Genomic DNA, 23,269 nt, shown 5'->3' on the forward strand with positions numbered 1-23,269 from the left:
GAAAAATTACTATCCTAAATTACCTTTAAATAAATGTGAAATTATTGCAAGGTGCTAGTCAAAAAATCCTTTCACTGTTCAAAGGAAGACTGAATGTTACAGAGATTCCTTGTGCAAAAGAGGAGGAAGAAATTTAGAAACGAATCAACATTTCTGCTTACTGTATTTCTTCTAAGTCATACTGTTTCTAATTTTGGCATGCATCTGTTCCTTCTTTTTGTTTCATGTTACTTCTTAGTTTGTCATAGTAATATGTTCCCATTATCAGGATAGCAGCAGAATTGAGTACCTCACTTTGTTATCTGAGAATGTTATTCTACCTTATATCTTGTAATTTGGATAAGAATTAAATTTTAACATTTTGAAATTAAGAAGAAAAACCCAAACCACTCAGTGATTCAAAGTATATTTACCTTAATAACCTACAAAAACTCCGCCGATAACTCAATCGCTGGCTAGCTGCAGCAACACTGGGAGGGAGTGGAGGCCGGGGTGGGAAATAAGCTAGTGTTGCAGAAAATAGTAAGCAGACAACTCCAAATTCTGCGGGCAGGAGAGGAAAAAAAAAATGTTAACCAGACAACATAGAAAGTTCGGTGTTTCAAGTATTTATCAAACAAATTGTTAATTAACTAAGCTCTATGCATAAAAAGATCAGCAAAATATAGTACCTTGTAAAATTAGTTCAGTCTTGTGAAAAAGGAAAGATATGTAAAGATAAATTTCAGCAGGTCATAGGTAGGAAGTCATATTATGATACACTATATAGATGAAAAAATTGAGGCAATAAACAAATGCTAGTCTATGGAGAAAACATTGAAAACCAACAACAGTGTACTATAAGATTTTGAACCAGAAATAAGGTGACTAATAGGTATGGTACTCAGAAAAAAAAGGATATAGTACAGAAACTGTAGGAACAGGATAGGAAAAGTCTTATTTGATCAAAGATTGGATATTCCAAGTACAGTGTAGGACACACTCAATTTACAGGCTGTATGGGGAATTTGAACAAAACAGGAAGGCATCCAAAAATAAGAAACCAAGAAACAGAAAGCAAAATTGAATGAATAGAAAGACTAGCTAATGTAGAATATTACTACTTGAAGTAAAATGAACATCCAAACAATCTTAATTGGTACCATTAATAAGAAAAAGATCCTAGGAGTCCTGATCATTCCCTCCAGAGTTCTGGCACTTGTAAGTTCCAACTTCTGTTGTGTCCAATTTAGTAGAAAAGCATGACTCCCAACAGGAAAGTTAGGAAACTTGGAGTAGAGACCAGCCTATGCCACTAATTAACTTGTAATTTGAATGAATCCTTTATTCTTTGTGGTCAATAAAGGGACTGGACTAAGTGATTCCCAGAGTCCATTCAACTGGATAATTTTAGTTATAATTCTAGGGCCATATTCTTAGCAAAAGGTACAATTTTCGTATAAGACATTTAAATATAGATAATGTCTTTGTTCTTTGTCAGTCTGAGGAGCAATAAAAAGTTAATGAACTGTTTTAATTTACATATCATCTAATTAAAAACTAGGAATGAGTATCTACCATATACTTATTGGCTATTTGTATTTCTTCTTCTGGGATTGCCTTGTTCATATTCGCTCTATTGGCATTTTTGTAAATAGCTTCAGAGATATAATTTGCACAATATACAATTCACACATTTAGAATGCATAATGATTTTAGTGGATGAATTAATGAATCCCAGAATGATTTCTTATTCACAGAATTGTGCAACCATTACCACAATCAATATTAGGACTTTTTCATCATCCCCCAAAAAAACTCTGTGCCCATTACCCATTTCCCACCCCCAAATCTCCCAGCCTCAGGCAACCACTCCCTAATCTTCATTCTTTGGATTTGAGTATAATGGACATCTCATATAAATGGAATCATATGTAGTCTTTGTGACCTGCATCTGTCATTTAGCATAAGGTTTTCAAGGTTCAACTATGTTGGAGCATGCATCAGTACTTTTGTTCTTTTATACTGCCAAATGATAGTCCACTGAATGGATAAAGCACATTTTTTTATCCACTTAGTTGATAGATATTTGGACTGCTTCCACTTTTTGGCTATTATGGAGGACGCTACTACGGATATGTGCATACATTTTTGTATGAATGTTATTTTCACTTCACTTGGGCATATACTCAGTAATGCAATTGCTGGGTCATACAATAATAATATGTTTAACGCTTTGATATATGTGCTGTTGAAGTGAGCACTACATTTAATACTTTGAAGAACCATAGTGGTTGTGCCATTTTATTTTCCTACTAGCAATATGAGGATTCCAAATCCTCCACTTGTTCACCAACATTTATTTCCCATTTTTAAAAAATATTTTTATTTTTTAAAGATCTGAGAGAGAGGGAGAGAGAGTACATGAGTGTGAGTGGGGGGAGGGGAAGAGGTAGACAAAAAGGGAGAATCTCCAGTAGACTGCTCTGGGCACAGAGTCCAATGTGGGGCTCAATCTCACAATCCTGGGATCATGGTCTGAGCTGAAACCAAGACTCAGACACATAATGAACTGAGCTACCCAGATGCTCCATGAAAGATTTTATCTTCTTTAGTAATCTCTATACCCAGCGTGGGGCTTGAAAACAAAACTCTTGAGTTCAAGAATCACATGCTCAACCAACTGAACCAGCCAGAACTCCTTCTCATTTTACTGATTATAGCCATCCTACTGGATATAAAGTAGATCTCATTATGGTTTTGATTTGTATTTCCCTAATGACTAATCATGACAAGCATCTTTCATGGGCTTGTTGGTCATATGTATATCTTCTATGGAGAAATTTGAGTCCTTTGTCCATTTTTTAATTCAGTTGTCTTTCTGTTGTTGAATTGTAAGAGTTCTTTACATATTCTGGATAGAAGTCCTTTATCAGATATATGATTTGCAACTTTTTTCTCCCTTTCCCAAACGGAGTTGTCTTTTCACTTTGTTGATGGGTATCCTTTGAAACATAAAAGTTTTTAATTTTGATAAAATTCAATATATCTATTTTTTCTTTTGTCACTTGTGCTTTTAAGATTTCACACCTAACCTTAGCAAGGTCACAAAGAGTTACTCCTAGGTTTTCTTCTAAGAGTTTTTAGTTTCAGCTCTTACATTAGGTATATAATCCATTTTGAGTTAATTTTTATGTATGATGTAAGGAAGGGGTTCAAATGGATTCTTTTGCATGTGGACATCTAGTTATTTTAGCAACATTTACTGAAAATACTATTCTTTCCCTATTGAGTTGTCAAGTTTTATTTAAGTCATCTCCCCATATCCCTATTGGGGCTTGAACTCATAACCCTGAGATCAAGAGTTGCATGCTCTTCTGATGAGCCAGCCAGGTGCCTCGAATTGTCTTGGTACTCTTATGAAAAGTCAATTGGCTCTAAATGTAATGGTTCCTTTTTTTTTGAATCTCACTTCTGTTCCATTGATTTATGTCTATTCTATCCTTATGGCAATACCCTACTGCCTTAATTAATGAAGCCGAGTTTGTAGTAGGTTTTGAAATTAGGAAGTGTGAGTTCTCCAGCTTTGCTCTTTTTCAAGACTGTTTTGGCTATTTTGAGTCCCTTGCATTTCCATATAAATTTTGGGATCAGCTTGTCAATTTCTTTTTATTCACTGATTTAATTTGGGGGGGATCTGCTTGCCAATTTCTGCAACAAAAGTAGCTGAATTGTACCGAATGTGTAGATCAATTTGGGGAATATTACCATATTCACAATATTAAACTTTCCAATCCATCAATATGGGAAGTCTCTCCATTTCTTTAGGTCTTCTTTAATTTCTTTCAACAGTGTTTTATAGTCTTCAGAATGCAAGTTTTATATTTATTTTGTTAAATTTATTCATAAATATTTTATTCTTTTTGAGGCTATTGTAAATTGAATTGTCTTCCTAATTTCATGTTTGCATTGTTCATTGTAAATGTACAGAAATACAATAGATTTTCTTGCAGCCTAAAACCTGTTTTAGGATGAACTTATTCATTTCTTTTTTTAAAAGATTTTATTTATTTGACAGAGAGAGAGAGCCAAGCAGGGGGAGCAACAGGTAGAGGGAGAGGGAGTAGCAGGCTGCCCCCTGAGCAGGGAGCCCGATCTGGTGCTCAGTCCCCGGACCCTGGGATCATGACCTGAGCCATAGGCAGAGATCAACTGACTGAGTCACCCAGGCACACCAAACTTGCCCATTCTTGCTGAACTTGTTAGCTCTTGTAATTTGTAGTGGATTTCTAACACGATCAAGGTGTTTTCAACAGAAATAATTTTACTTTTTCTCTTGCAATCTAGATGCCTTTTCTTTCTTTTTCTTACTCAGTGATCCTGATTAGAACCTCCAGCACAATGTTAAATAGGGCAAGAGTAGACATCCTTATCTTATTCCTGATCTTAGGGGAGAATGCCTTTAGTCTTTGATGATTAAATATGAAATGAATCTCATTTGGTCACAGTATATAATCCTTTTTTGTATGTTGTTAGAATTGGTTTGCTAGTATTTTACTCAGGATTTGTGAGTCTATATTCATGAGATGTTGGCTTATGTTTTTTTTTTTTATGATGTCTTTTAAATAATTTAGTTTAGGGGCACCTGGGTGGCTCAGTTGGTTAAGTGTCTGCCATCAGCTTGGGTCATAATCCCAGTGTTCTGGGACCCAGCCCTGCATAGGGCTCCCTGCAGAGCTTCTCCTTCTCCCTTTGCCTGCCACTCCTTCTGCTTTTGCTCTGTCACGTGAATTAAAAAATTTTTTTAAATGAACAAAAAATAATTTAGTTTAAGAGTCATTAATTTTTAATGTGGCAATTCTAGCAAAATATTTTTTAATGGAATAAAAGGTCATGGAACAATATTTCAGGAAAGCAGACTGGCAAAAATAAAAGCACTGAAGCAATATCTGGGAAGCTCTGAGTAGAGGCTTCGGCTTCATTGCATAGGAACCATGAACCAGAAGGATGTAGAGCATTAATACATGCCCAATAGTGCCTAAAATCCAGTCACTTAAAAGACACAATCAGTGGGTAAGTTTTCAATAAAAAAAAAAATGATATGACCAAAATAAAGTTTAAAATTGACATGGCACCGCTTTCAGTTTTCCTTACTTTTAAATTTCACTTTTTCTTTATTTTTTAAACAATGAAAAACTAATTTTTTAGAGATTTTATTTTTAAGTAATCTACACCCAATATGGAGCTTCAGCTCACAACAGTGAGATCAAGAATTGCACACTCCATCAACTGAGCCAACCAGGCGTTGGTCAATTTTTTTCTTTAAAAGGAGTTTTCTAAGGGGCAGTTAAATGCTTTATATACACCACAGCCTCTGCTTTTGCTTTATTCCCTCTAAAACATATTCTGAAATGTAAATCTCATTGTATAATTCTCTAGCATAAATTCTTCAGAGTATGGCCTTTGCCTACAATATAGTGAATTTCAAACCTATTAGCCTTGCTCAGAAGGCTTATATGGCCTAACTTACCACTAAATTTATCTGTCACTACTCCCACCAAGTTTAAGTCACTCTGGGCTTTGAGTTGCTTGACTATACCAGGCTATCATCTCTTACAAGGCTTATCCTCCATGGCTCCCTCTCTTTCTAGCATGTTCTTCCTCTTGCCCACTGTATTTGGCCAACTTCCTCTCATTCCCTAAGCTCCACCTTAGATGCTGCATCTCTAAGAAGTTCTATTTCATCTCCAAAATAGGGGGTTAGATGCCCCTCCTCCGAGGTCTCAGAGCAACTGTCAACCTTCGGTTATAGCACTTACCACCTTGTTTCACAACTGTTTATCTGTCTGTTCCTCTGGGACACTGTAAGTTCTATGAAAGCAGGAATCATGTCTATCTCAGTGCTTAGCATAGGCACAGTCACATAGGAGGTCAAAATGTATTTGTTCAATTAATAAATTAATACAAAGTTCATCCTAATATGGTCCCATATCTCTCTAGTCTCATTTCCTGCCACTTGTTACTACCTATGCCCAAACACACAAATTTATACCACTTCAGCCATATGAAATTATGTGCAGCTTTTTGGACACACTGAGCTCTCTCATACCATATCTGGCCTTGTAGCTGCTATTTCTTATATACAGAATAGAAGTGAGCCCTAACTCACTTGAACACTTAGTGAACTCCTATGAAATTCTTAACTTGAATTATCACATTATTGGTGAAGCCTTCCTCAACTTCTCAACTCCTCCCCAAACTCAGGCAAGCACTGTATACCTATTTGTAGTGCAATGGTCTTCTCAGTGATCTCACCAATTCCCAGTGCTTAGCATAGTGCATAGTATATAATAAAACTTATAAAGTGTTTTCTGAATGCAGAAGAAAATAACAAATAGGGGTGGATGTGTTTAAGGAGATCTGTAGGAGACTGTTATGTTATATAAGGGTGGAGTAGGGAGGGCTCAACCCTAGAAATAAACAGAAAGGACCAAGAAAATGTTTTGGAAAGGTCAAAATCCCTTATTAATAGACTAAACATACAGAGGATATGAAATGAAGAGAAGAATAAACTGTCGGTGACCTGGGTTTACCAGGTCAGAGAAGAATAGGGAAACTGCAAGGGAGAAAGTGGGCTTCACAGCAACCAATAGATGGTTAACAAATATTTATCGTGGATCATGATGCTTAGTTTTATGTTCTGATAAGATACCTAGAAAAGACATTAGACAATGTGTCCTACAGTGCTTAGTTGTAAATGGATGGGAAGAGTAAAATTAAGAAATAAACTTCCATGAAGCAATAATACATTTCAAACTTAACTTCCTAGAAAAGATAAGTTTTAAATAGGCATCTCCATATTCTATAACAAGAAAAGCACACATGTGTATTTTAGTCCTTTTAAAAAAGTATTTCATAGGAAGTGATCTGTTGTACAGCATGGAGGGAAGGTGACTGGGAATAAAAGACAAAATAGATAAGCTCCAAAATACCTGCATACAATACAGTTTCTATGAGATCTTTAATGTGGGTCCTGCTCGTCTCTGAAGCAAGAAGAGGTGATGTCCCATTGGGGGCTGGAACAACAAGTGGCCCAACTAAAAATGCACATGCTCCACCGAGATAACTAAGCATTGATGCAATAGCTGTGGCAGTGGCCCGTTCATCGGCAGAAAACCACGTCGTAGAGAGGAATGGAGCTGCATTCATTACTGTTGGGCCTGCCAATCCATTTAACAACTGTCCTCCATGGATTAGTCTGGAATTAAAAAAATTAGAAGGCTGTAAGGCAGTTGAAGCAGACATTTCTATACAAGAAGTCAGCCAAACTACAGTTTAACTGGCAATAAGGATGCAGGTCTGTAAAAAACAGGACACATCTGTAAGGTAAAGTATGTCAAGTCCTCCTGAAGGAGACCAAATACAGTAATATTTACCTCTTATTCATTTCACAAATATTTACTGAAGCCTCTGATTTATGCCACATACCAAACTAAATACTCCAAAAACCTTGTTTCATTCGTTACAACAACCCTCTGTAGTACCTATTATTATATTTATTTGTTGAGATGTTAAAGCCTCTGTTTAGAAAGATTAAGATATTTACCCAAGTGCTAATGGGCAAAGCAGAGATTTGGACCCAGGTTGACTTCAAAATCCATATATCGTCTACTAGATTGCCACTTATAAACAGACCTAGTAAGTGCCACCAGCTATTCAAACAAATAATATGGTTGAGCTCAACATATCTTAAAATAAAATGGTATTGGGGCACCTGGGTGGCTCGGTGGGTTAAGTGTCTGCCTTCAGCTCAGGTCACGGGATTCTGGGATCGAGCCCTGCATCAGGCTCCCTGCTCAGCAAGGAGTCTGCTTTCTGCCCTCGCCCCCTGTCTGGGCTCCCCCTGCTTGTGCTCTCTCTGTCAAATAAATAAAAATCTTTTTTAAAAAAGATAAAAATGAAATAGGCATTAAAAGAATGAAATCTTGCCATCTGCAATGACATGGATAGAGTTAGAATATATTATGCTAAGTGAAATAAGCTAGTCAGAGAAAGACAAATACCATATGATTTCACTTATATGTGGAGTTTAAGAAACAAAATAAACAAGCAAAGGAAAAAGAGACAAACCAAGAAACAAACGCTTAACTATAGAGAACAAACTAAAGGTTACCAGAGGGAAGCCAGGTGGGGGAAAGAGGAAATACGTGATGGGGATTAAGGAGTGCACTTGTCATGATGAAAAAAAAATGATATAAAACATTTCACGCCTACTCTGTGCCAGGTGACAGGAGTTAAAAAAAAAGAAAACCATCATTACAGTATCTTCTAATAGAAACGGTACTGATTGAGGATTTGGAGGACATGGGTTCTGGCCCAGCTCTGCAACTAACTAGTTGAATGGCTCTGGGCAATATATCTTTGTGGGATTCCATTTCTTCTCCCATAAAATGGGATTAGTCTAAATTCAATATCCACTTATTGAGTATCTGTTAGGTCACACTACTGTAATCACAGGAGCACTACATCCCTTCTAGCCCTAATACTCTGTGGCTTTAATTGCAAGGGTTAGTGAAGAGTAGTTTCTTGCTTCTATTCCATTTGCTCTCTTGCTCATCTTTTCTCAGTATTCTATTTAGTGCTCTATCCTGTTCCTTGCCAACCAAAGCCTCCTCTTCCATTGCTCCCTCCACCCCCAACATACACATTCTCATTCAAGAGTGGCCGTGGAGGAGAAGAGAAGCCAGAAGTCCAAAAAACATACACAGGAATGGGAGGCAACTCAATCTCTTCTGTCTTGGAGGTAGAGGAAAGGGAAGGAACAGTCTATGTGACATATAGGTGATACTTTACCTTTTTTTTTTTTTGCTTTTTTTGCTATTCAATTACTGTATGAGATCCAATCCTTTTATTTTATTTTTTTAAATAATTGCTACCTTAAGAGGCTTAGAAAAAGTTTTTAAACAGGCATATGGGAGAGAGGCAGGGCCCTAACATAGAGGCGTAAGTGAGTGGGAAGTGAAATATGTGAATTAGGTCTGCTCAAATCTTTGTAAATGTTGGAAAAATTACTGTCGAAGGCAAAAATAACTCCAAGAATCATTACTACTACTAAATTAAGACTGAAGACATTTTAAAAATCTTCTTGTGAAAGGGGAACTATTTTTTAGATGACAAAAACAATTTAAACTGTTTATGAAACCAAATACCTACTCCAAATACCAGTGGATCCCAAGCTGTAACAGAGCAATTTCATCACAGAAATACTCTTGATACAATTATCACTGAGTAAGGTTTTATTCATGATTCATGATGGCCCAACAGATAATGCACGGTGGCTCATAAAGTAGCTGTATGATAGTTAATATCTTTAATGAGATGTTCCTAAAAGATTCATCTCATGTAGGAGGAAAGGGCTGGAATGAGCAAATTTTATTATGCCTAAAAATGTTAAGAGTAGAAAGCGAACACAGAAGAAACAGTCTATCCACAAAACAAAACAAACAAACAAAAAAAACCACGATAAAACATTATGAATCCTGAGGGGATTAAGGCACAAAACTCAAATTATTGCCGAGGCTAACTATATGTTACCGCTCAGTGGAATCGTGAATGGAATATTTTTTAAGCAGCAAATGTTAAGTCATAGAATATGTGAGTTTGTGATAAAAACACTATGCAAGGCAGGTATGTCAGCACTAAGGACATTTCTAAGGCTGTCAGCCCACAAAGTCATTGCACTTGCGGCGGGGAGGGGGGAACCTAAAACATGAATTACTGTAGTGAAAAATCAGCTTGGGAAATAAAACATGCTGACTTGATGCTTAAAAACTATTGTAATAATTATGGGCATTTTGCATTAAAAGTCATCATGCACAAACACACTCCTTATAAATGAACTCAGGAGGAGAACTGGACCCTAAGATCTTAGGGTTACCCCCTGAATTCATGGGACACCTGCCAGGGAAATCCAGGCTCTGTTCTTTACGTTTTCCAAAACACGGTCTTGCTCTTTCTCATATTCTAGAATTCCTTAGGGTGTGGCAGTTACTAATATAACTAGTTTTAGGAACTGTTGTCCCACAATATCAGGATTTTCATATTGCCTGTTTTCTGTTACCTATCATTAACTTACCCTATTTTATGAAATTAGTTTGTAAAAACATATTTTAAAATAAAATTCAGTTTTAGATCTAAAACCTAGTTTTCCCATTTAATGGCAATGCAAAATTAGAGGTATCTTTTTTCTGAGAAAAAAGGCAGCCAGAAAACTAAAATCATGCAAGTATTAGAATAAACTCTATAATGAAATAAAGATGAAATAATTATAAGTTGTTCAATAAAAGCCATGATATTTAACTTACTTGACAAACATGTACTAATAAGTATGTGTATTGGGTAGGCACTGTGATAGGCCTAAGTATATGGGAATATAAAATTAAGAAGCTAAAGCCCTTGTCCTTACAATCCTTAGGAGTAGTTGAAGCATTCACCTATCAGCATGTACCAGGAATTTTTGAAAAAGGCAATAATAATCAGTCCTGCCCTTAATGCCTGGGGGGCCAGTGATAAGAGTACTAAAGGAGGTCCTTGCATATCCTCCTTCTCTTCTGACCTCTGGCTCTGGTCTACAACATTGCACGAATGCACAGGGACCTGAAGGTCTGACTCCAAGCTCTAGTGCCTTCTAAACAGCACCCCCGCCCCCCGCCCCGTGGCTCAGCGGTTTAGCGCCGCCTGCAGCCCAGGGTGTGATCCTGGAGACCCGGGATCAAGTCCCACATCAGGCTCCCTGCATGGAGCCTGCTTCTCCCTCTGCCTGTGTCTCTGCCTCTCTCTCTCTCTCTCTGTGTCTCTCATGAATAAATAAAATCTTTAAAAGAAAAAAAATAAACAGCTGCCCCTTGGTAACCCCTTGAGCCTGGTGAGTACATAGCAGGGATGTGGTCCACTTTTAGAAGAACAGACCTGAAAAAAAGGCCTGTTGCAGGGATATCTGGGGTCCTGTGTAACTAGAACGTGAGGAGCAGAGTGGCCACAGCTCCTTGGCCCTCTACAGTCTTCAACACGTAGGAAGTAGTAAAGCTGAGGAAAAGCCAGAATGGGATACTGTCAGGCATGGAATCCAGGACAAGGACCCTTTGGCAGTATTGGCAACAGCAATAGTGGGAATACAGAACAGGGGATGGTTTGCAGGACTGTTCTTAGCCATACAACAGATGTGGCTAGGTGAATGACTGACTGCATATTGGGAGGGCGTCTGCAACTCTGTAAAAATGTACGATTAAGTGGTTGAATATAGGTCAGAAGGTAAACAAAGAGGTCTGAACTAAGAGATATATGTCGGGGTTAGGGGGAAAAACATCGGAAATAACCAATATTTTTTAAATAGAAGAAGAGAAGCCTAGAAAGACAATTGAAAAAGAGTAATTACAGAGGCAATGAATAAATAAAGGCTAGTACCATAGCAACTAAGGAGAGAAGGGTTTTGAGAAGACAAGAGTGTGGTTGATAATATCAAGCCAAACAGAAGGATGATTTTGTAACTAAAATGTGACCACTGGGGACACCTGGGTGGCTCAGCGGTTGAGCACTTGCCTTCGACCCAGGGTGTGATCCTGGAGACCCGGGATCGAGTCCCACGTCGGGCTCCCTGCATGGAGCCTGCTTCTCCCTCTGCCTGTGTCTCTGCCTCTCTCTCTCTCTCTCTCTCTCTGCATGTCTCTCATGAATAAATAAACAAAATCTTTAAAATAAATAAATAAGTAAATAAATAAATACATAAATAAATGTGACCACTGGATTTGGCAACAAGGACATCATTCATGATCTGAACATAAGCAGTTTTGGTAGAATGTTGAAGATGAAGTTAAGACTTATGAGGAAAAGGAAACTTGGACTAAGACTATTCTAGTAGTTGGAAACAGATGCCAGAACAAAAATTAGGTATATAAGCTTGGCAACAGGACAAGAAAAAACACCCAGCTGAAACAAATCGTCTGGACAGAAAAGTCTGTTGCCTTCACATCCTGAAAAGTAAATGCCACTCACTGTGATTGTCCTAATGCTTTCTTACCACTGAAAAGAAGCTGGTTTTCAGAAATTAACACCTATCGATCTGGGCTGGCTGTCAAGAACAGTGATTCACAATCCCCACTGAAGGGAAGTAGATCCCATAATTTAATGTCAATTTTTCTGTGTCATCAATATATGCTTCAGTTTTGTTTTGCAAGTAAAAGTTCACTGCAGATAAGGAGCGTGGCTTCTAAATTCACCAGTGGCTCACGAGGCGTGGATGTTCTCTAGTAGAACACAGACTGAGTCAAGCACGGAGGAATGGCGTTGCCGAAATACACGACTTGTGCCAAAACCTCTCAGTTACCAAAAAAAACCAAAACAACTCTCAGTTACTTAAACACATTTATCCGTTCCATTTATAAATTTTTAAAAAGTCTAAATTCAGTGATACAAAAACTGAAGTGAGTAAAATAAGGCTTAAAAAAAAAACAAAAAAAAAAAACAAGCAAGCAATTGAGGGTGGTAAAAGCATGGCCAGTGCTTTAGTACTGCCTCGAGCGTGGTGGACAGGGGGAAGGGTGGGCAGCAGTCAGGAGTGGAGGCAGCTCCTGGGCAATAAGCCCTGCAACAGAAAGGGAGCTCTCCGGAAAGCTGACTCACTCATTCAAGAGCTCTCACTTCTGCTTCCTGACCTGAAACTTCACACCTGTAAACATTCTGTTAGGGGACCGCAAATCTCGAACTTTGCAGGACAAGCTGGGACAGATCCGCCAGGGGTGAGTGTGTTGCCCTTTCTTCATCCCAGTCTGCTCTCACTGAGTCCTGGATTTACTCCCTCTCCCTTCTCCCTCGGGTCTTTTTCTCTTTTCCTACCTAGCTTCTGCCTACTTCTAGGTCTGTCCCATCCCCACAAGCTAGGTGGGGAAATGGGTTTGAGGCTACTTTCCCTAGCAGGCTGAGAGGATACTTAAAGACCTGGAGTTTCTGGGGCGGTGACTGCAGCAGCACAATTAGATGGCAGGGAGCAGCAAGACCAGGTGCTGCCCACGAGTGTGTCAGTACTGCTGAGGGCGGCTGGCCTCCTCGGGTAGGCCTGGCAGAAGGAGGGGGAGGGGAAGTGGGAGGGGCACTTAGTCCAAGTGGATGAGACTGGACATGATGGACCTACGGAAGCCTCCCAACTCTTGCCCTTGCCCTGTGCCCCTTCACCCTCAGCCTTCAGTTTGTAGCATCCCCTCTGTCCCCCCACTCCTGGCTGAAGCCTCAGTGGCACATGGTATGGTATTTGGGCACAGCTGCATTCCATTTCACATCATTCAATACACTACAGCTTTTCAAACAAATGGCAATAGCTAAAGTTCAAACTAGAGATCTACAATTCATGGTTTTCTAATGTACTTGACATTTTAGTTTGTATTTAATGATATTCTGGTATCCTAACCTTTTGCTTTCTGACATCCTGGAACAAATACCTATGATTCCTCAACTATTTTCTACTTAGGTTTTAGATTTGGAATTTTTATAGCTGGAAGAGACTTCAAACCTCACCTAGATAACCCACCTCTGCATTTGACAGATATAAAAACTGAGTTCCAGAGAGGCTAACACTACATTTAAAATCACACTTATAATTTTATGACTTTCTTTTCTCCAAAAAGTATTGGGGGGAGCTCCAAAGTCATATAACTAGCTAATGGCTAAGCCAGGACTAGAAATCAAAATCAGAGCTGATTTAACTAGTCTATAAATCTGTCTACTCTTCCAACATGGGCTTATTCTGAAGGTTCTCTGTTAATAATAGTATAAGTAGAAATCACAACTGTTAAGATAACTCAAGGCTTAAAAAAAAAAAAAAAGATAACTCAAGGCTGGGGATCCCTGGGTGGCTAAGCAGTTTGGCACCTGCCTTTGGCCCAGGGTGCGATCCTGGGGTCCCGGGATCGAGTCCTGCATCAGGCTCCCAGCATGGAGCCTGCTTCTCCCTCTGCCTGTGTCTCTGCCTCTCTATGTGTATCATGAATAAATAAATAAATAAATCTTAAAAAAAAAAAAAAGATAACTCAAGACTCTCAGATTCAAAGGTATGCAAGTAGTTGGCATATTTTAATTCTGTACACAGACTTACTTTAGAAACCTTTAGTTTATTATGACTAGCACTGGTGATAACATTAGAAAACTGACATTTAGAAGCTTAGCAGATACTTCCTCAGTGTAAGTCTAGCATTCTTTTTTTTTTTTTAAGATTTTATTTATTTATTCATGAGAAACACAAAGCGAGAGGCAGAGAGAGAGGCAGAGGGAGAAGCAGGCTCCCTGCATGTAGCCCAACCTGAGACTCGATCCCAGGATCCTGGGATCATGCTCTGAGCCAAAGACGGATGCCCAAATGACTGAGCCACCCAGGTCCCCCAAGTCCATCATTCTTCATTTACATTCTACATATTTTTTTTATTTTTATTTTATTTATTTATTTTTTAAAGATTTTATTTATTTATTCATGAGAGACACATGGGGGGGGAGAGAGAGAGAAAGAGAGAGAGAGAGGCAGAGGCACAGGCAGAGGGAGAAGCAAGCTCCATGGAGGGAGCCCGAGGTGGGACTTGATCCTGGGTCTCCAGGATCAGGCCCTGGGCTAAAGGCAGCGCTAAACCGCTGGGCCACCTGGGCTGTCCTTATTTTTTATTTTTTTATTGGAGTTCAATTTGCCAACAACATTCTACATATTTTTAATATGAAGTAATTTAGAATCCACAAAAATACTTACCTCTAAGATTCAATATGCCAATGGCTCACAAACTTTCTCCCAATTCCTAATTATCCTGCATCAGAATAAACTGGTTGTTACAGGATTTCCTGGATATTGAAAATGGCAATATGCTAGAAATAGATTTCCTTTACTTAGTCCAAGAAAATATAGGGCAAAAGGGTCAGAAATATTATGAATTAATTATAGGAAAAAGGAAGCTAGGAAGGAAGAAATAGAGTTGATGGTAGAAAGGAAGAAGCCTTCTAGGGACTGTTGCTGTAGTCTGTTTTAAGAAACTTGATTTCACTTTTGTATCCTTTAATAATTTGGACTAATTATGATTTGACTAGAGATATCTATTATGGCTAAGGCATCTATAACTAGACACTAAAGGGAATATAAAGATGAATATTATAGTTTTGGCCTTAAATAAACTTAAAATAACTTATCAAGTACCAGTGACAGAGAGCACATAAAAAAAAAAAAAAAAAAACCCAAAGAGTATTATATTAGTTATCAGAAAACTCAGTTTCTAGTCTTAGTTAACTTTATTAACTATATCATCTTTGGTGAATCACTTATTCTCTTGCTACTTCAATTTTTCCAAAGGTACTTTATCACAGAGAGTTTTTATTAAGGCCGAATTCAATTATCTCTTGGCAAGGAAGACAGGAAAAATAGATGTCTACTTCCTTCCCATTTTGTCCCATAACTTTTTTGTCTTGTAACTTTTGTTTTATCCTCGTTTTATTTATTTTTTTTGTAAGACTTTATTTACTTATTTGACAGAGACAGCACAAGCAGGGGGAATGGCAGGCAGAGGGAGAGGGAATGGCGCTGAGCAAGGAGCCTGATGTGGGGCTCCATTCCAGGACCCTGGGATCATGACTGGAGCCAAAAGCAAATGCTTAACAACTGAGCCACCTAGGCGCCCCGTGAATATAGTTTTATCCACTAAATTATTTTAACTTTATAGCCTATCATAAGCATTCTTAAAGATTCTTTATAATTGTAATTGTTATGACTCCAAGATAGTCTATTATACAGAGCACAAAAACTCTATTTTCCTAATGTTTGCTACTTAGTTGCCAATATTAATAATGCTGTCATGATAATCTTTGTATGTAAATAGTTGCTACTTTCCAAATTACTTCTTTTTTTAAAGATTTTATTTACTTATTTGAGGGCGAGCAGAGTGAGAATGCAGCACATGAATGAGGTGGAGGAGAGAAGGAGAGGGAGAAGCAGACTCCCCACTGAGCAAGAGCAAGGAGGCTGATTCAAGACTCCATCCCAGGAACCTAGGATCATGACTTGAGCTGGAGGCAGCTGCTTAACAGACTGAGCCACTCAGGCACCCTCCAAATTACTGTTTTAGGGTCAAAGGATATGAACATTTTAGGCTTATGAAACCTACTCCCAAATTGTTTGCAGTAGGATTTGTAGTAAATTTATATTCCCATCAGTAGTGACTAATGGTGCCTATCTCACCAGCACTGTCACTATTTTAAAAATATACACACACGTGCACTCAAATAACGGGTGTTTCCTATTGCTCTTATGATTTTATTTATTTATTCATGAGAGACACAGAGAGAGAGGCAGAGACATAGGCAGAGGGAGAAGCAGGCTCCATGCAGGGAGCCTAACGTGGGACTTGATCCCAGGTCTCCAGGATCACGCCCTGGGCTGAAGGCGGCGTTAAACCACTGAGCCACTGGGGCTGCCCCATTTTTTTTTTCTTTTTAAAGATTTTATTTATTTATTCATGAGAGACACAGAGAGAGAGGCGGAGACATAGGCAGAGAGAGAAGCAGGCTCCCTGTGGGGAGCCCAATGCAGGGCTCAATCCCAGGACCCTGGGATCACGACCTAAGCCAAAGGCAGACGATCAACCACTTGAGCCACCCAGGAGTCCCTGGTTCCCAGATTTCATCTTTTAAAATAATAATTCAACAGTCACCATTTATTGCAGCTTATGTATTAGTAAGGCATAGGCCAAACTATATAATAAAGATACCAAAAGTACACAGAGTCAATGAGATAGAAACTTATTTTTCTCTGAAAAAAGTCTAGAAGATAGTGGGTTATATTGAGTATAATCATACTCTCATTCTAGCCTTCAGGAAGGGGAAGTAGAACATCCACGGCAATGACTACATGATTAGGTGATGACCAACAGGTTGTGTCTGTCATTTGTACTCACATCCAATTGTACAGACTTAGTCACGTGGCCACACTGTCTGTAAGAGAGGCTGGAAATGTAGCTCAGCAGCCATGTACCCAATCAAAACTCAGGTAAATAACATAGATAAATTATATATAAAGCATTCATTCAAAATGAGAAAAATTACAGTATACCAATAGGAAAAATACCCCAGTAATCAAAAAAGGAAATGCAAATCAAAACAAGGAGATGCCTTTGGGCCTTATCAAGTGTGGTAGACAGAATAATGCTCCCATCCCCAAAAGGTATCTGTGTTCATTTTTTTCTTTTTTCTTTTTATTTATTTATTCATGAGAGCCACAGAGAGAGAGAGAGAGACAGACAGACAGACAGACAGACACAGGTAGAGGGAGAAGCAGGCTCCAATGCAGGGAGCCCGACGTGGGACTAGATCCTGGGTCTTCAGGATCTGGCCCTGGGCTAAAGGCAGCATTAAACTGCTGAGCCACCCCGGCGGCCCCGGTATCTGTGTTCTAATCTCTGGAACCTGTGAATACGTTACATCATGAGGGACATAACATTTGTTATTTATGTCTACTATATCCGTTTTTCCACTTTCCTAAATTGCTTATATATTTTTATATTATTTTATCCATTATCTATCATACTTGCAACACATATTTTTCCCAGTCTGCGTTTTAACTCTGATTTGTTTTGAAGCATAAAGGTTCAAATGTTTATGTAGTCAAATAGTCAAACCTATAAACCTTTCTCTTTGTGATGTCTTTCGTTGTTTTTATGCTGGGAGAAAAGCAATCTCTCTAGGGATAGGAATAATTTTCTCTTATATGGTCTCATTTTTAAATACATAGCTCATCACTGTATCTGGAATATATTTTGATGTATGTAAGGTAACCAAATAGGTAACTGATTTTCCCAAACACATATTTGATAAACCTATTTAATAAGATATCATTTAACAATCCTAATAATTTATATGTTTTTAATTACATAAAATATTATCAATGTCTACTTCTGGCCTCTTTTGTTCCTATAATGAATCTGTTGCAATAAAATAATGTCTTAATTGTTTGCTCCTTTTGGTATTAAGAGAAAAAAAAGTCTAAAGCAAATCTTTCTTCAGAAGAAAAAATGAGAGATTTGCAATAGACTTTGAACATAGTCTTCATAACTTTCAACTCAGCCTACTCTGAAAAGCCTACTGACATGTGTGATTGTGATTATCTATAGTAGGGAAGGAGTGAGGTAGGGCCCCGGGGGGAGTTCTAGAATTCTAACTTGGGTAATGAGTCTATGGCTGCCTGTTTTACGATTACTTCCCTAAAGTGTACATAAATGTTAATGTGCTTTTCTAAGTGTATATTTAATCTAAACAAAGTAATATATAAATGACTAACAGAGTAAATATAAGTGACTATGTGGGCCCCTGGAAGAAATATCTATAATCAGAAAGAACTATATCCTAAAGACAAGCAAAAGGGGAAAAAAGTATTTTCTACTCCCTTTTTCCCACCCTGTTAAATACTAATCAAGATGAGTTATTTTCCCCTACTAATCCTTCTCATCTGAATCCCAGATTACCACCATGCAGAAACAGTTGTGAAACTTGACCCCTGGACATTTAAGAGTCAAATTGGGGCAAATAAAATTATTGACTAGAGGCTAAATCTTAAACTGCTTTAAGACATTAAATATATTATGTGATTATACTGTAGGCAAGCACAATGCAATTCGCTTGATCAGTTACCATTTAAAGTGAGGATGCTAGTACTTAGGGCAGTAGTTATCACACTTAAACGATCATAAAATTAACTAAAGGAGTTCGTTAAAATTGCCAGTTCTGGGGCTTCGTTCCAGACACTATATGAATCGGACGGCAGTGGGCCCCAGATCTGTATTTTCAAGAAGTAGGTGGTGTGCAGAGCATACTTTTAAAAAACACTCATCTAGGAAAATCTAAATCTTAATGTATTTTACAAAGAAGAGCCTTAGTTTTGAAATCTCCTAACTGTTCACTTTCACATCAAAAGGTTTATTTTTCCAAAATGGGGAAATCTTCATATCACCCTTCCTTGTCTTTCTTTCTCTTATTCTCATGACTGGAAATTTTCATGTGATCGTTTTAGTTTCACTTACTGTTTTCAGTCAAAAAGGTCATTTATGCACATGATAAAAATATTTCTAAGAGTAGAAAACAGTACAAAATAAAAAGTTAATCTCCTTTGCACCCCAGACTTCTGGTTTCCCAGATCTCCTCTTCAGGAACAACTAATGGTAACAGTTTCTTTCAGAAACAGTCCTTGCCATATATTGGCACGTACATACATACATACATACATACATCCTCCTACTTTTTTTCTAAATAGAAACATTTTAAATATAATATGTTACATAATATGTAAACTGCCTTTTTATAAAACTGGACAATATATCTTGGAGTTATTTCAATTCAGCACTTATAGACCTTTTACTTCCTTTTCACAGCTGCATACTCTTCCATCATAGACATCACCATAACCAGTCCCCTATTGAAGACACTTGCCTTCTTCTTTTTTTCTTAGAGAGAGTGAGTGAGTGAGTGAGTGAGTGAGTGAGTGATTTGGGGCCGGGGGAAGAACACGTGAGCAGGGAGAGGGGCAAAGGGAGAGAGAATCCTCAAACAGACTCCCCATTAAGCGCTGACGCTGCCATGGAGCTCCCTCCATCTTATGACCCATGAGATCAGGACCTGAGCCTAAATTGAGAGTTGGATACTTAACCAAATGAGCCACCCAGGTGCCCCGAAGACATTGGCCTTCTGACAATAGCCTTCTACTATTACAAGCAACACTGCACAAACATGGTTATACTTGCAAACTGGTAGGACTTCATGTGTGGGCTAATTTTCTAGAAGTACAAATACTGAGTTAAAGGACATTGCATTTTGAATCTAATAAAAAACACCCTGCAAATAGGAATGCCTCAAACTACTTGCATATCAGCAGTGCCTGTTTTTCCTACCTCAAGCGATCTATCATGTTATCACACTTTTTCATCTTTGCCAATAAAAAGACATCTACATGCTGTTTTAATTTTCATTTCTTTAATTATGACAGAGTTGAGCATCTTTCCCTAAGTTTAAGTCATATGTATTTTAATTTCTGTAGTTATTTGCTCGTATCTGTCACTCATTTTCCTACCGAATTGCTATTTTTTCATTGAAGAAATTCTTTTCAACTAAAGGAAATTACCTACGTGTTTTATTGTTGCAAATATTTCCCTACTTTAAACTTGACTTTTGACTTTGTATATTTAATCATGCAGATATTCCAAATGCTTATGCAGTCAAATGTGTCAAGCCTTTTCTTTTTTTTTTTTTTTAAAGATTTAATTTATTTATTCATGACAGACACAGGAAGAGAGAGACAGGCAGAAACACAGGCAGAGGGAGCCTGACATGGGACTCGATCCCCAGTCTCCAGGATCACACCCCGGGCTGAAGGCGGCACTAAACCACTGGGCGACCAGGGCTGCCCCTGAAGCCTTTCTTTAATGGCTTCTGGGACTTGTGTTTTAGTAGGAAGGTTTTCCTTGTTTTAAGATTATTGAAAAATAACTTCATTACCTAACACTGTTAATGGTTCACTTTTCACATTTAAATTTTTGATCCAACTGGAATTTACTTAAGTGGTAAGACAGAGGTTTAAGGTTTTTCGCCTTTTTTTTTTTTGGTCCCCAGATAGCTAAGCAATTTCATAAAACTACTTATTAAACAATCTTTTCTGGTATGGTCATTTTATTTTTTTATTAATTAACTATTTAAAAATATTTTATTTTAGTAATCTCTATACCCAATGTGGGGCTCGAACCCACAACCATGAGATCAAGAGTTGCATGCTCCACTGACTGAGCCAGTCGGGCGCTTCTGGTATGGTCATTTTAGATGTAATTTTGCCACTCCAGGCATTTCACAATGGAATATATTTCTTAAAAAAAAAAAGATCTATATTTACTAGAACCATCCTATTTGGCTATTAACACATTAGTAAATGTTATCTATTATTTATATTAATGGAAATTACAGTTATACCTTTTAATTGTAGGTGTATCCAGTGATTCCTGTAACACATGCCACGATATCTTCTAATCTGGTTTAAGTTCACCTTCTAGAAGTCTTTAAATTGTTTACTAGGCATGCAATATCATAGCTCATGCTACAGAGTAAGGTCATCCAATGCTATACAGCACCAGCTATAATTTTTTTTGTATGATTTGCTTCCCAAACACAGAAGAAATGTTTTTCTTCAAAAATAATTTTGAAGAAAATTTTCACAAAATAATTTTCCTGATTATAGATAAAAGAAATACTAATACCATGCAGAGCTAGCTAGAACACCATTAGGAGGATGGTGAGGATAGTCTTGACTGAGGAAAAGAGCTTGTCAGAAGCTGCTATTCTCATGTCTGGACATTTACTGAAGCTATGATTTAGGAAGCCAAGGGTGCAGGGACACTATTCCAGAAGGCTGGGGCTGAAGCTCAAAAAGCTCCAAGTAAAATAGGGGCACAAAAACACAGATTGACAAATACTTGTTTCAATGCTGGCCAAATGCACATTCAAGGTCTCTACTCCTTCCCACTGAGTATCAGAGACTGAAGTTTTTTTTTTTTTTTTTTTTAAAGATTTTATTTATTTATTCATGAGAGACACACAGAGAGAGAGAGAGAGAGAGAGGCAGAGACACAGGCAGAGGGGGAAGCAGGCCCCATGCAGGGAACCCGATGGGGGACTGGATCCCAGGTCTCCAGAATCACGCCCGGGGCTAAAGGTGGTGTTAAACCACTGAGCCACCTGGGCTGCCCGAGACTGAAGTTTAAAAGTGGTGATTTATTGAATCTACTAGTCAGAAAAACATATTCTAATTGTAGCATTTTCATTTTAACAGCCGCATATGCATTGTTAATACTACTCCTTTCAAGAAATTCTGTATGGACATAAAACGAAGTCTCATTTTAAGGGGATAATATTCCTACATTCTCTACAGATGAATGTGCGAGGACTGAAAATTGAATTTATACCCTCTTTTTATCAAAGATTCAATCTCTCTGAACTCTTTATTTTAGTAATTCTCTTTCATCTCCTCCTATCTTTGTTTACATTTCTTTACAAGCTCTATTTCTTTTCCATATCACCTTCTTCACCAAGATGGAGAGTCAACTCTTTATTACCCCTAGAGTTTTATCTCTGGAGAGGATATAAAGGGAAATAAGACTAGAGAGAATAGTATGGATGGCTCAAAACAGAAGAAAAGCTAATAAAAATATTATGGGGCTTTTGAAAAGAATGAATTATCAAAGTTAAGCTTACTGAAATTTGTATTTAAAAAACTGTGGCTGCCTAAAAAAAAACTGTATGTTTGAAAAATTAATGTTTCTGGGGATGCCTGAGTGGCTCAGTGGAGATGGGATACCTGGATGGCTCAGTGGTTGAGCGTCTGCCTTCAGCTCAGGTCATGATCCCGGGGTCCTGGGATCAAGTCCTGCATTAGGCTTCCCGCAGGGAGCCTGCTTCTCCCTCTGCCTATGTCTCTGCCCGTATCTTTCATGAATAAATAAAATCTTTAAAAAAAAAGAATCTAAAAAATGAATCTAAGTGGCTCACGACTACCCAGTGAGGAAAACACAATTCTATAGGGTGGCATCAAGATCCCTCATAATCTGGATAACTTTTTCTAAACTCATCTACTTATATCCCATTTTGAGACCTTATCGTGTAGGCGAGTGTCTCCCAAACATGAGTAATTTATGGGTCCTTTCTAAAGGGGAAAAATTTCTCAATGACCTTCAAGATCACTTCTAAGGACCACAGTATGAGAAATGCTAATTAAGGAAAATAATGTTCTGGTCAATAAAAATGTCCTTTAATTAAAGATTATTACTGGTAAAATAATTTTTAATATTCTAATCAATAGGAAAGCAAAATTTTAAAATCCTCATGTACCTTGTACCCTCTAAGAATAAATCCATGGACCCAGGTAGAGAAATGCTGCTGTATACAAACGAAACTACCTAATCATCCCAGAAGAGGCCGTATGCTTACCTGCCTCTATGCCTTTGTTCCTGTTATTCTTCTATTCTGGAATATTCTTTCCCTAACTATAGTTATCAAATCCTAGTTCTACTCATCCTTCAGTGCTTAGTTTAATTATCATCTCCTTCATGAATTCTTTTTGATACCCTTAGCCAAAAATTCTCTCAGCCTCTCAGGACCATTTTATACCTCTTCTGTTGCATTAGCTACATTATTCTTCCTTACGTCATACTATTATTTTCCTGTGGCTATTATAGCTCCTGGATAA

At 37.9% G+C, this 23,269-nt stretch overlaps 1 protein-coding gene across 1 annotated transcript in view; it reads right to left on the minus strand.

The window, feature by feature from the left end:
- The window catches only part of SLC49A4 (solute carrier family 49 member 4), a 77,131-nt gene that overhangs the window by 44,818 nt on the left and 9,044 nt on the right, over positions 1-23,269 (minus strand). Inside the window, exons 3-4 of the mRNA XM_077884465.1 lie at positions 6,972-7,237; positions 414-543 (exon numbers count right to left, since the gene is read on the minus strand). Coding sequence (XP_077740591.1) covers positions 414-543; positions 6,972-7,237 — 396 coding nt within the window. The remainder of the gene's footprint in view (positions 1-413; positions 544-6,971; positions 7,238-23,269) is intronic.

The sequence above is a fragment of the Canis aureus genome, chromosome 35 (assembly GCF_053574225.1).
Source record: "Canis aureus isolate CA01 chromosome 35, VMU_Caureus_v.1.0, whole genome shotgun sequence".
Lineage (NCBI taxonomy): Eukaryota > Metazoa > Chordata > Mammalia > Carnivora > Canidae > Canis > Canis aureus.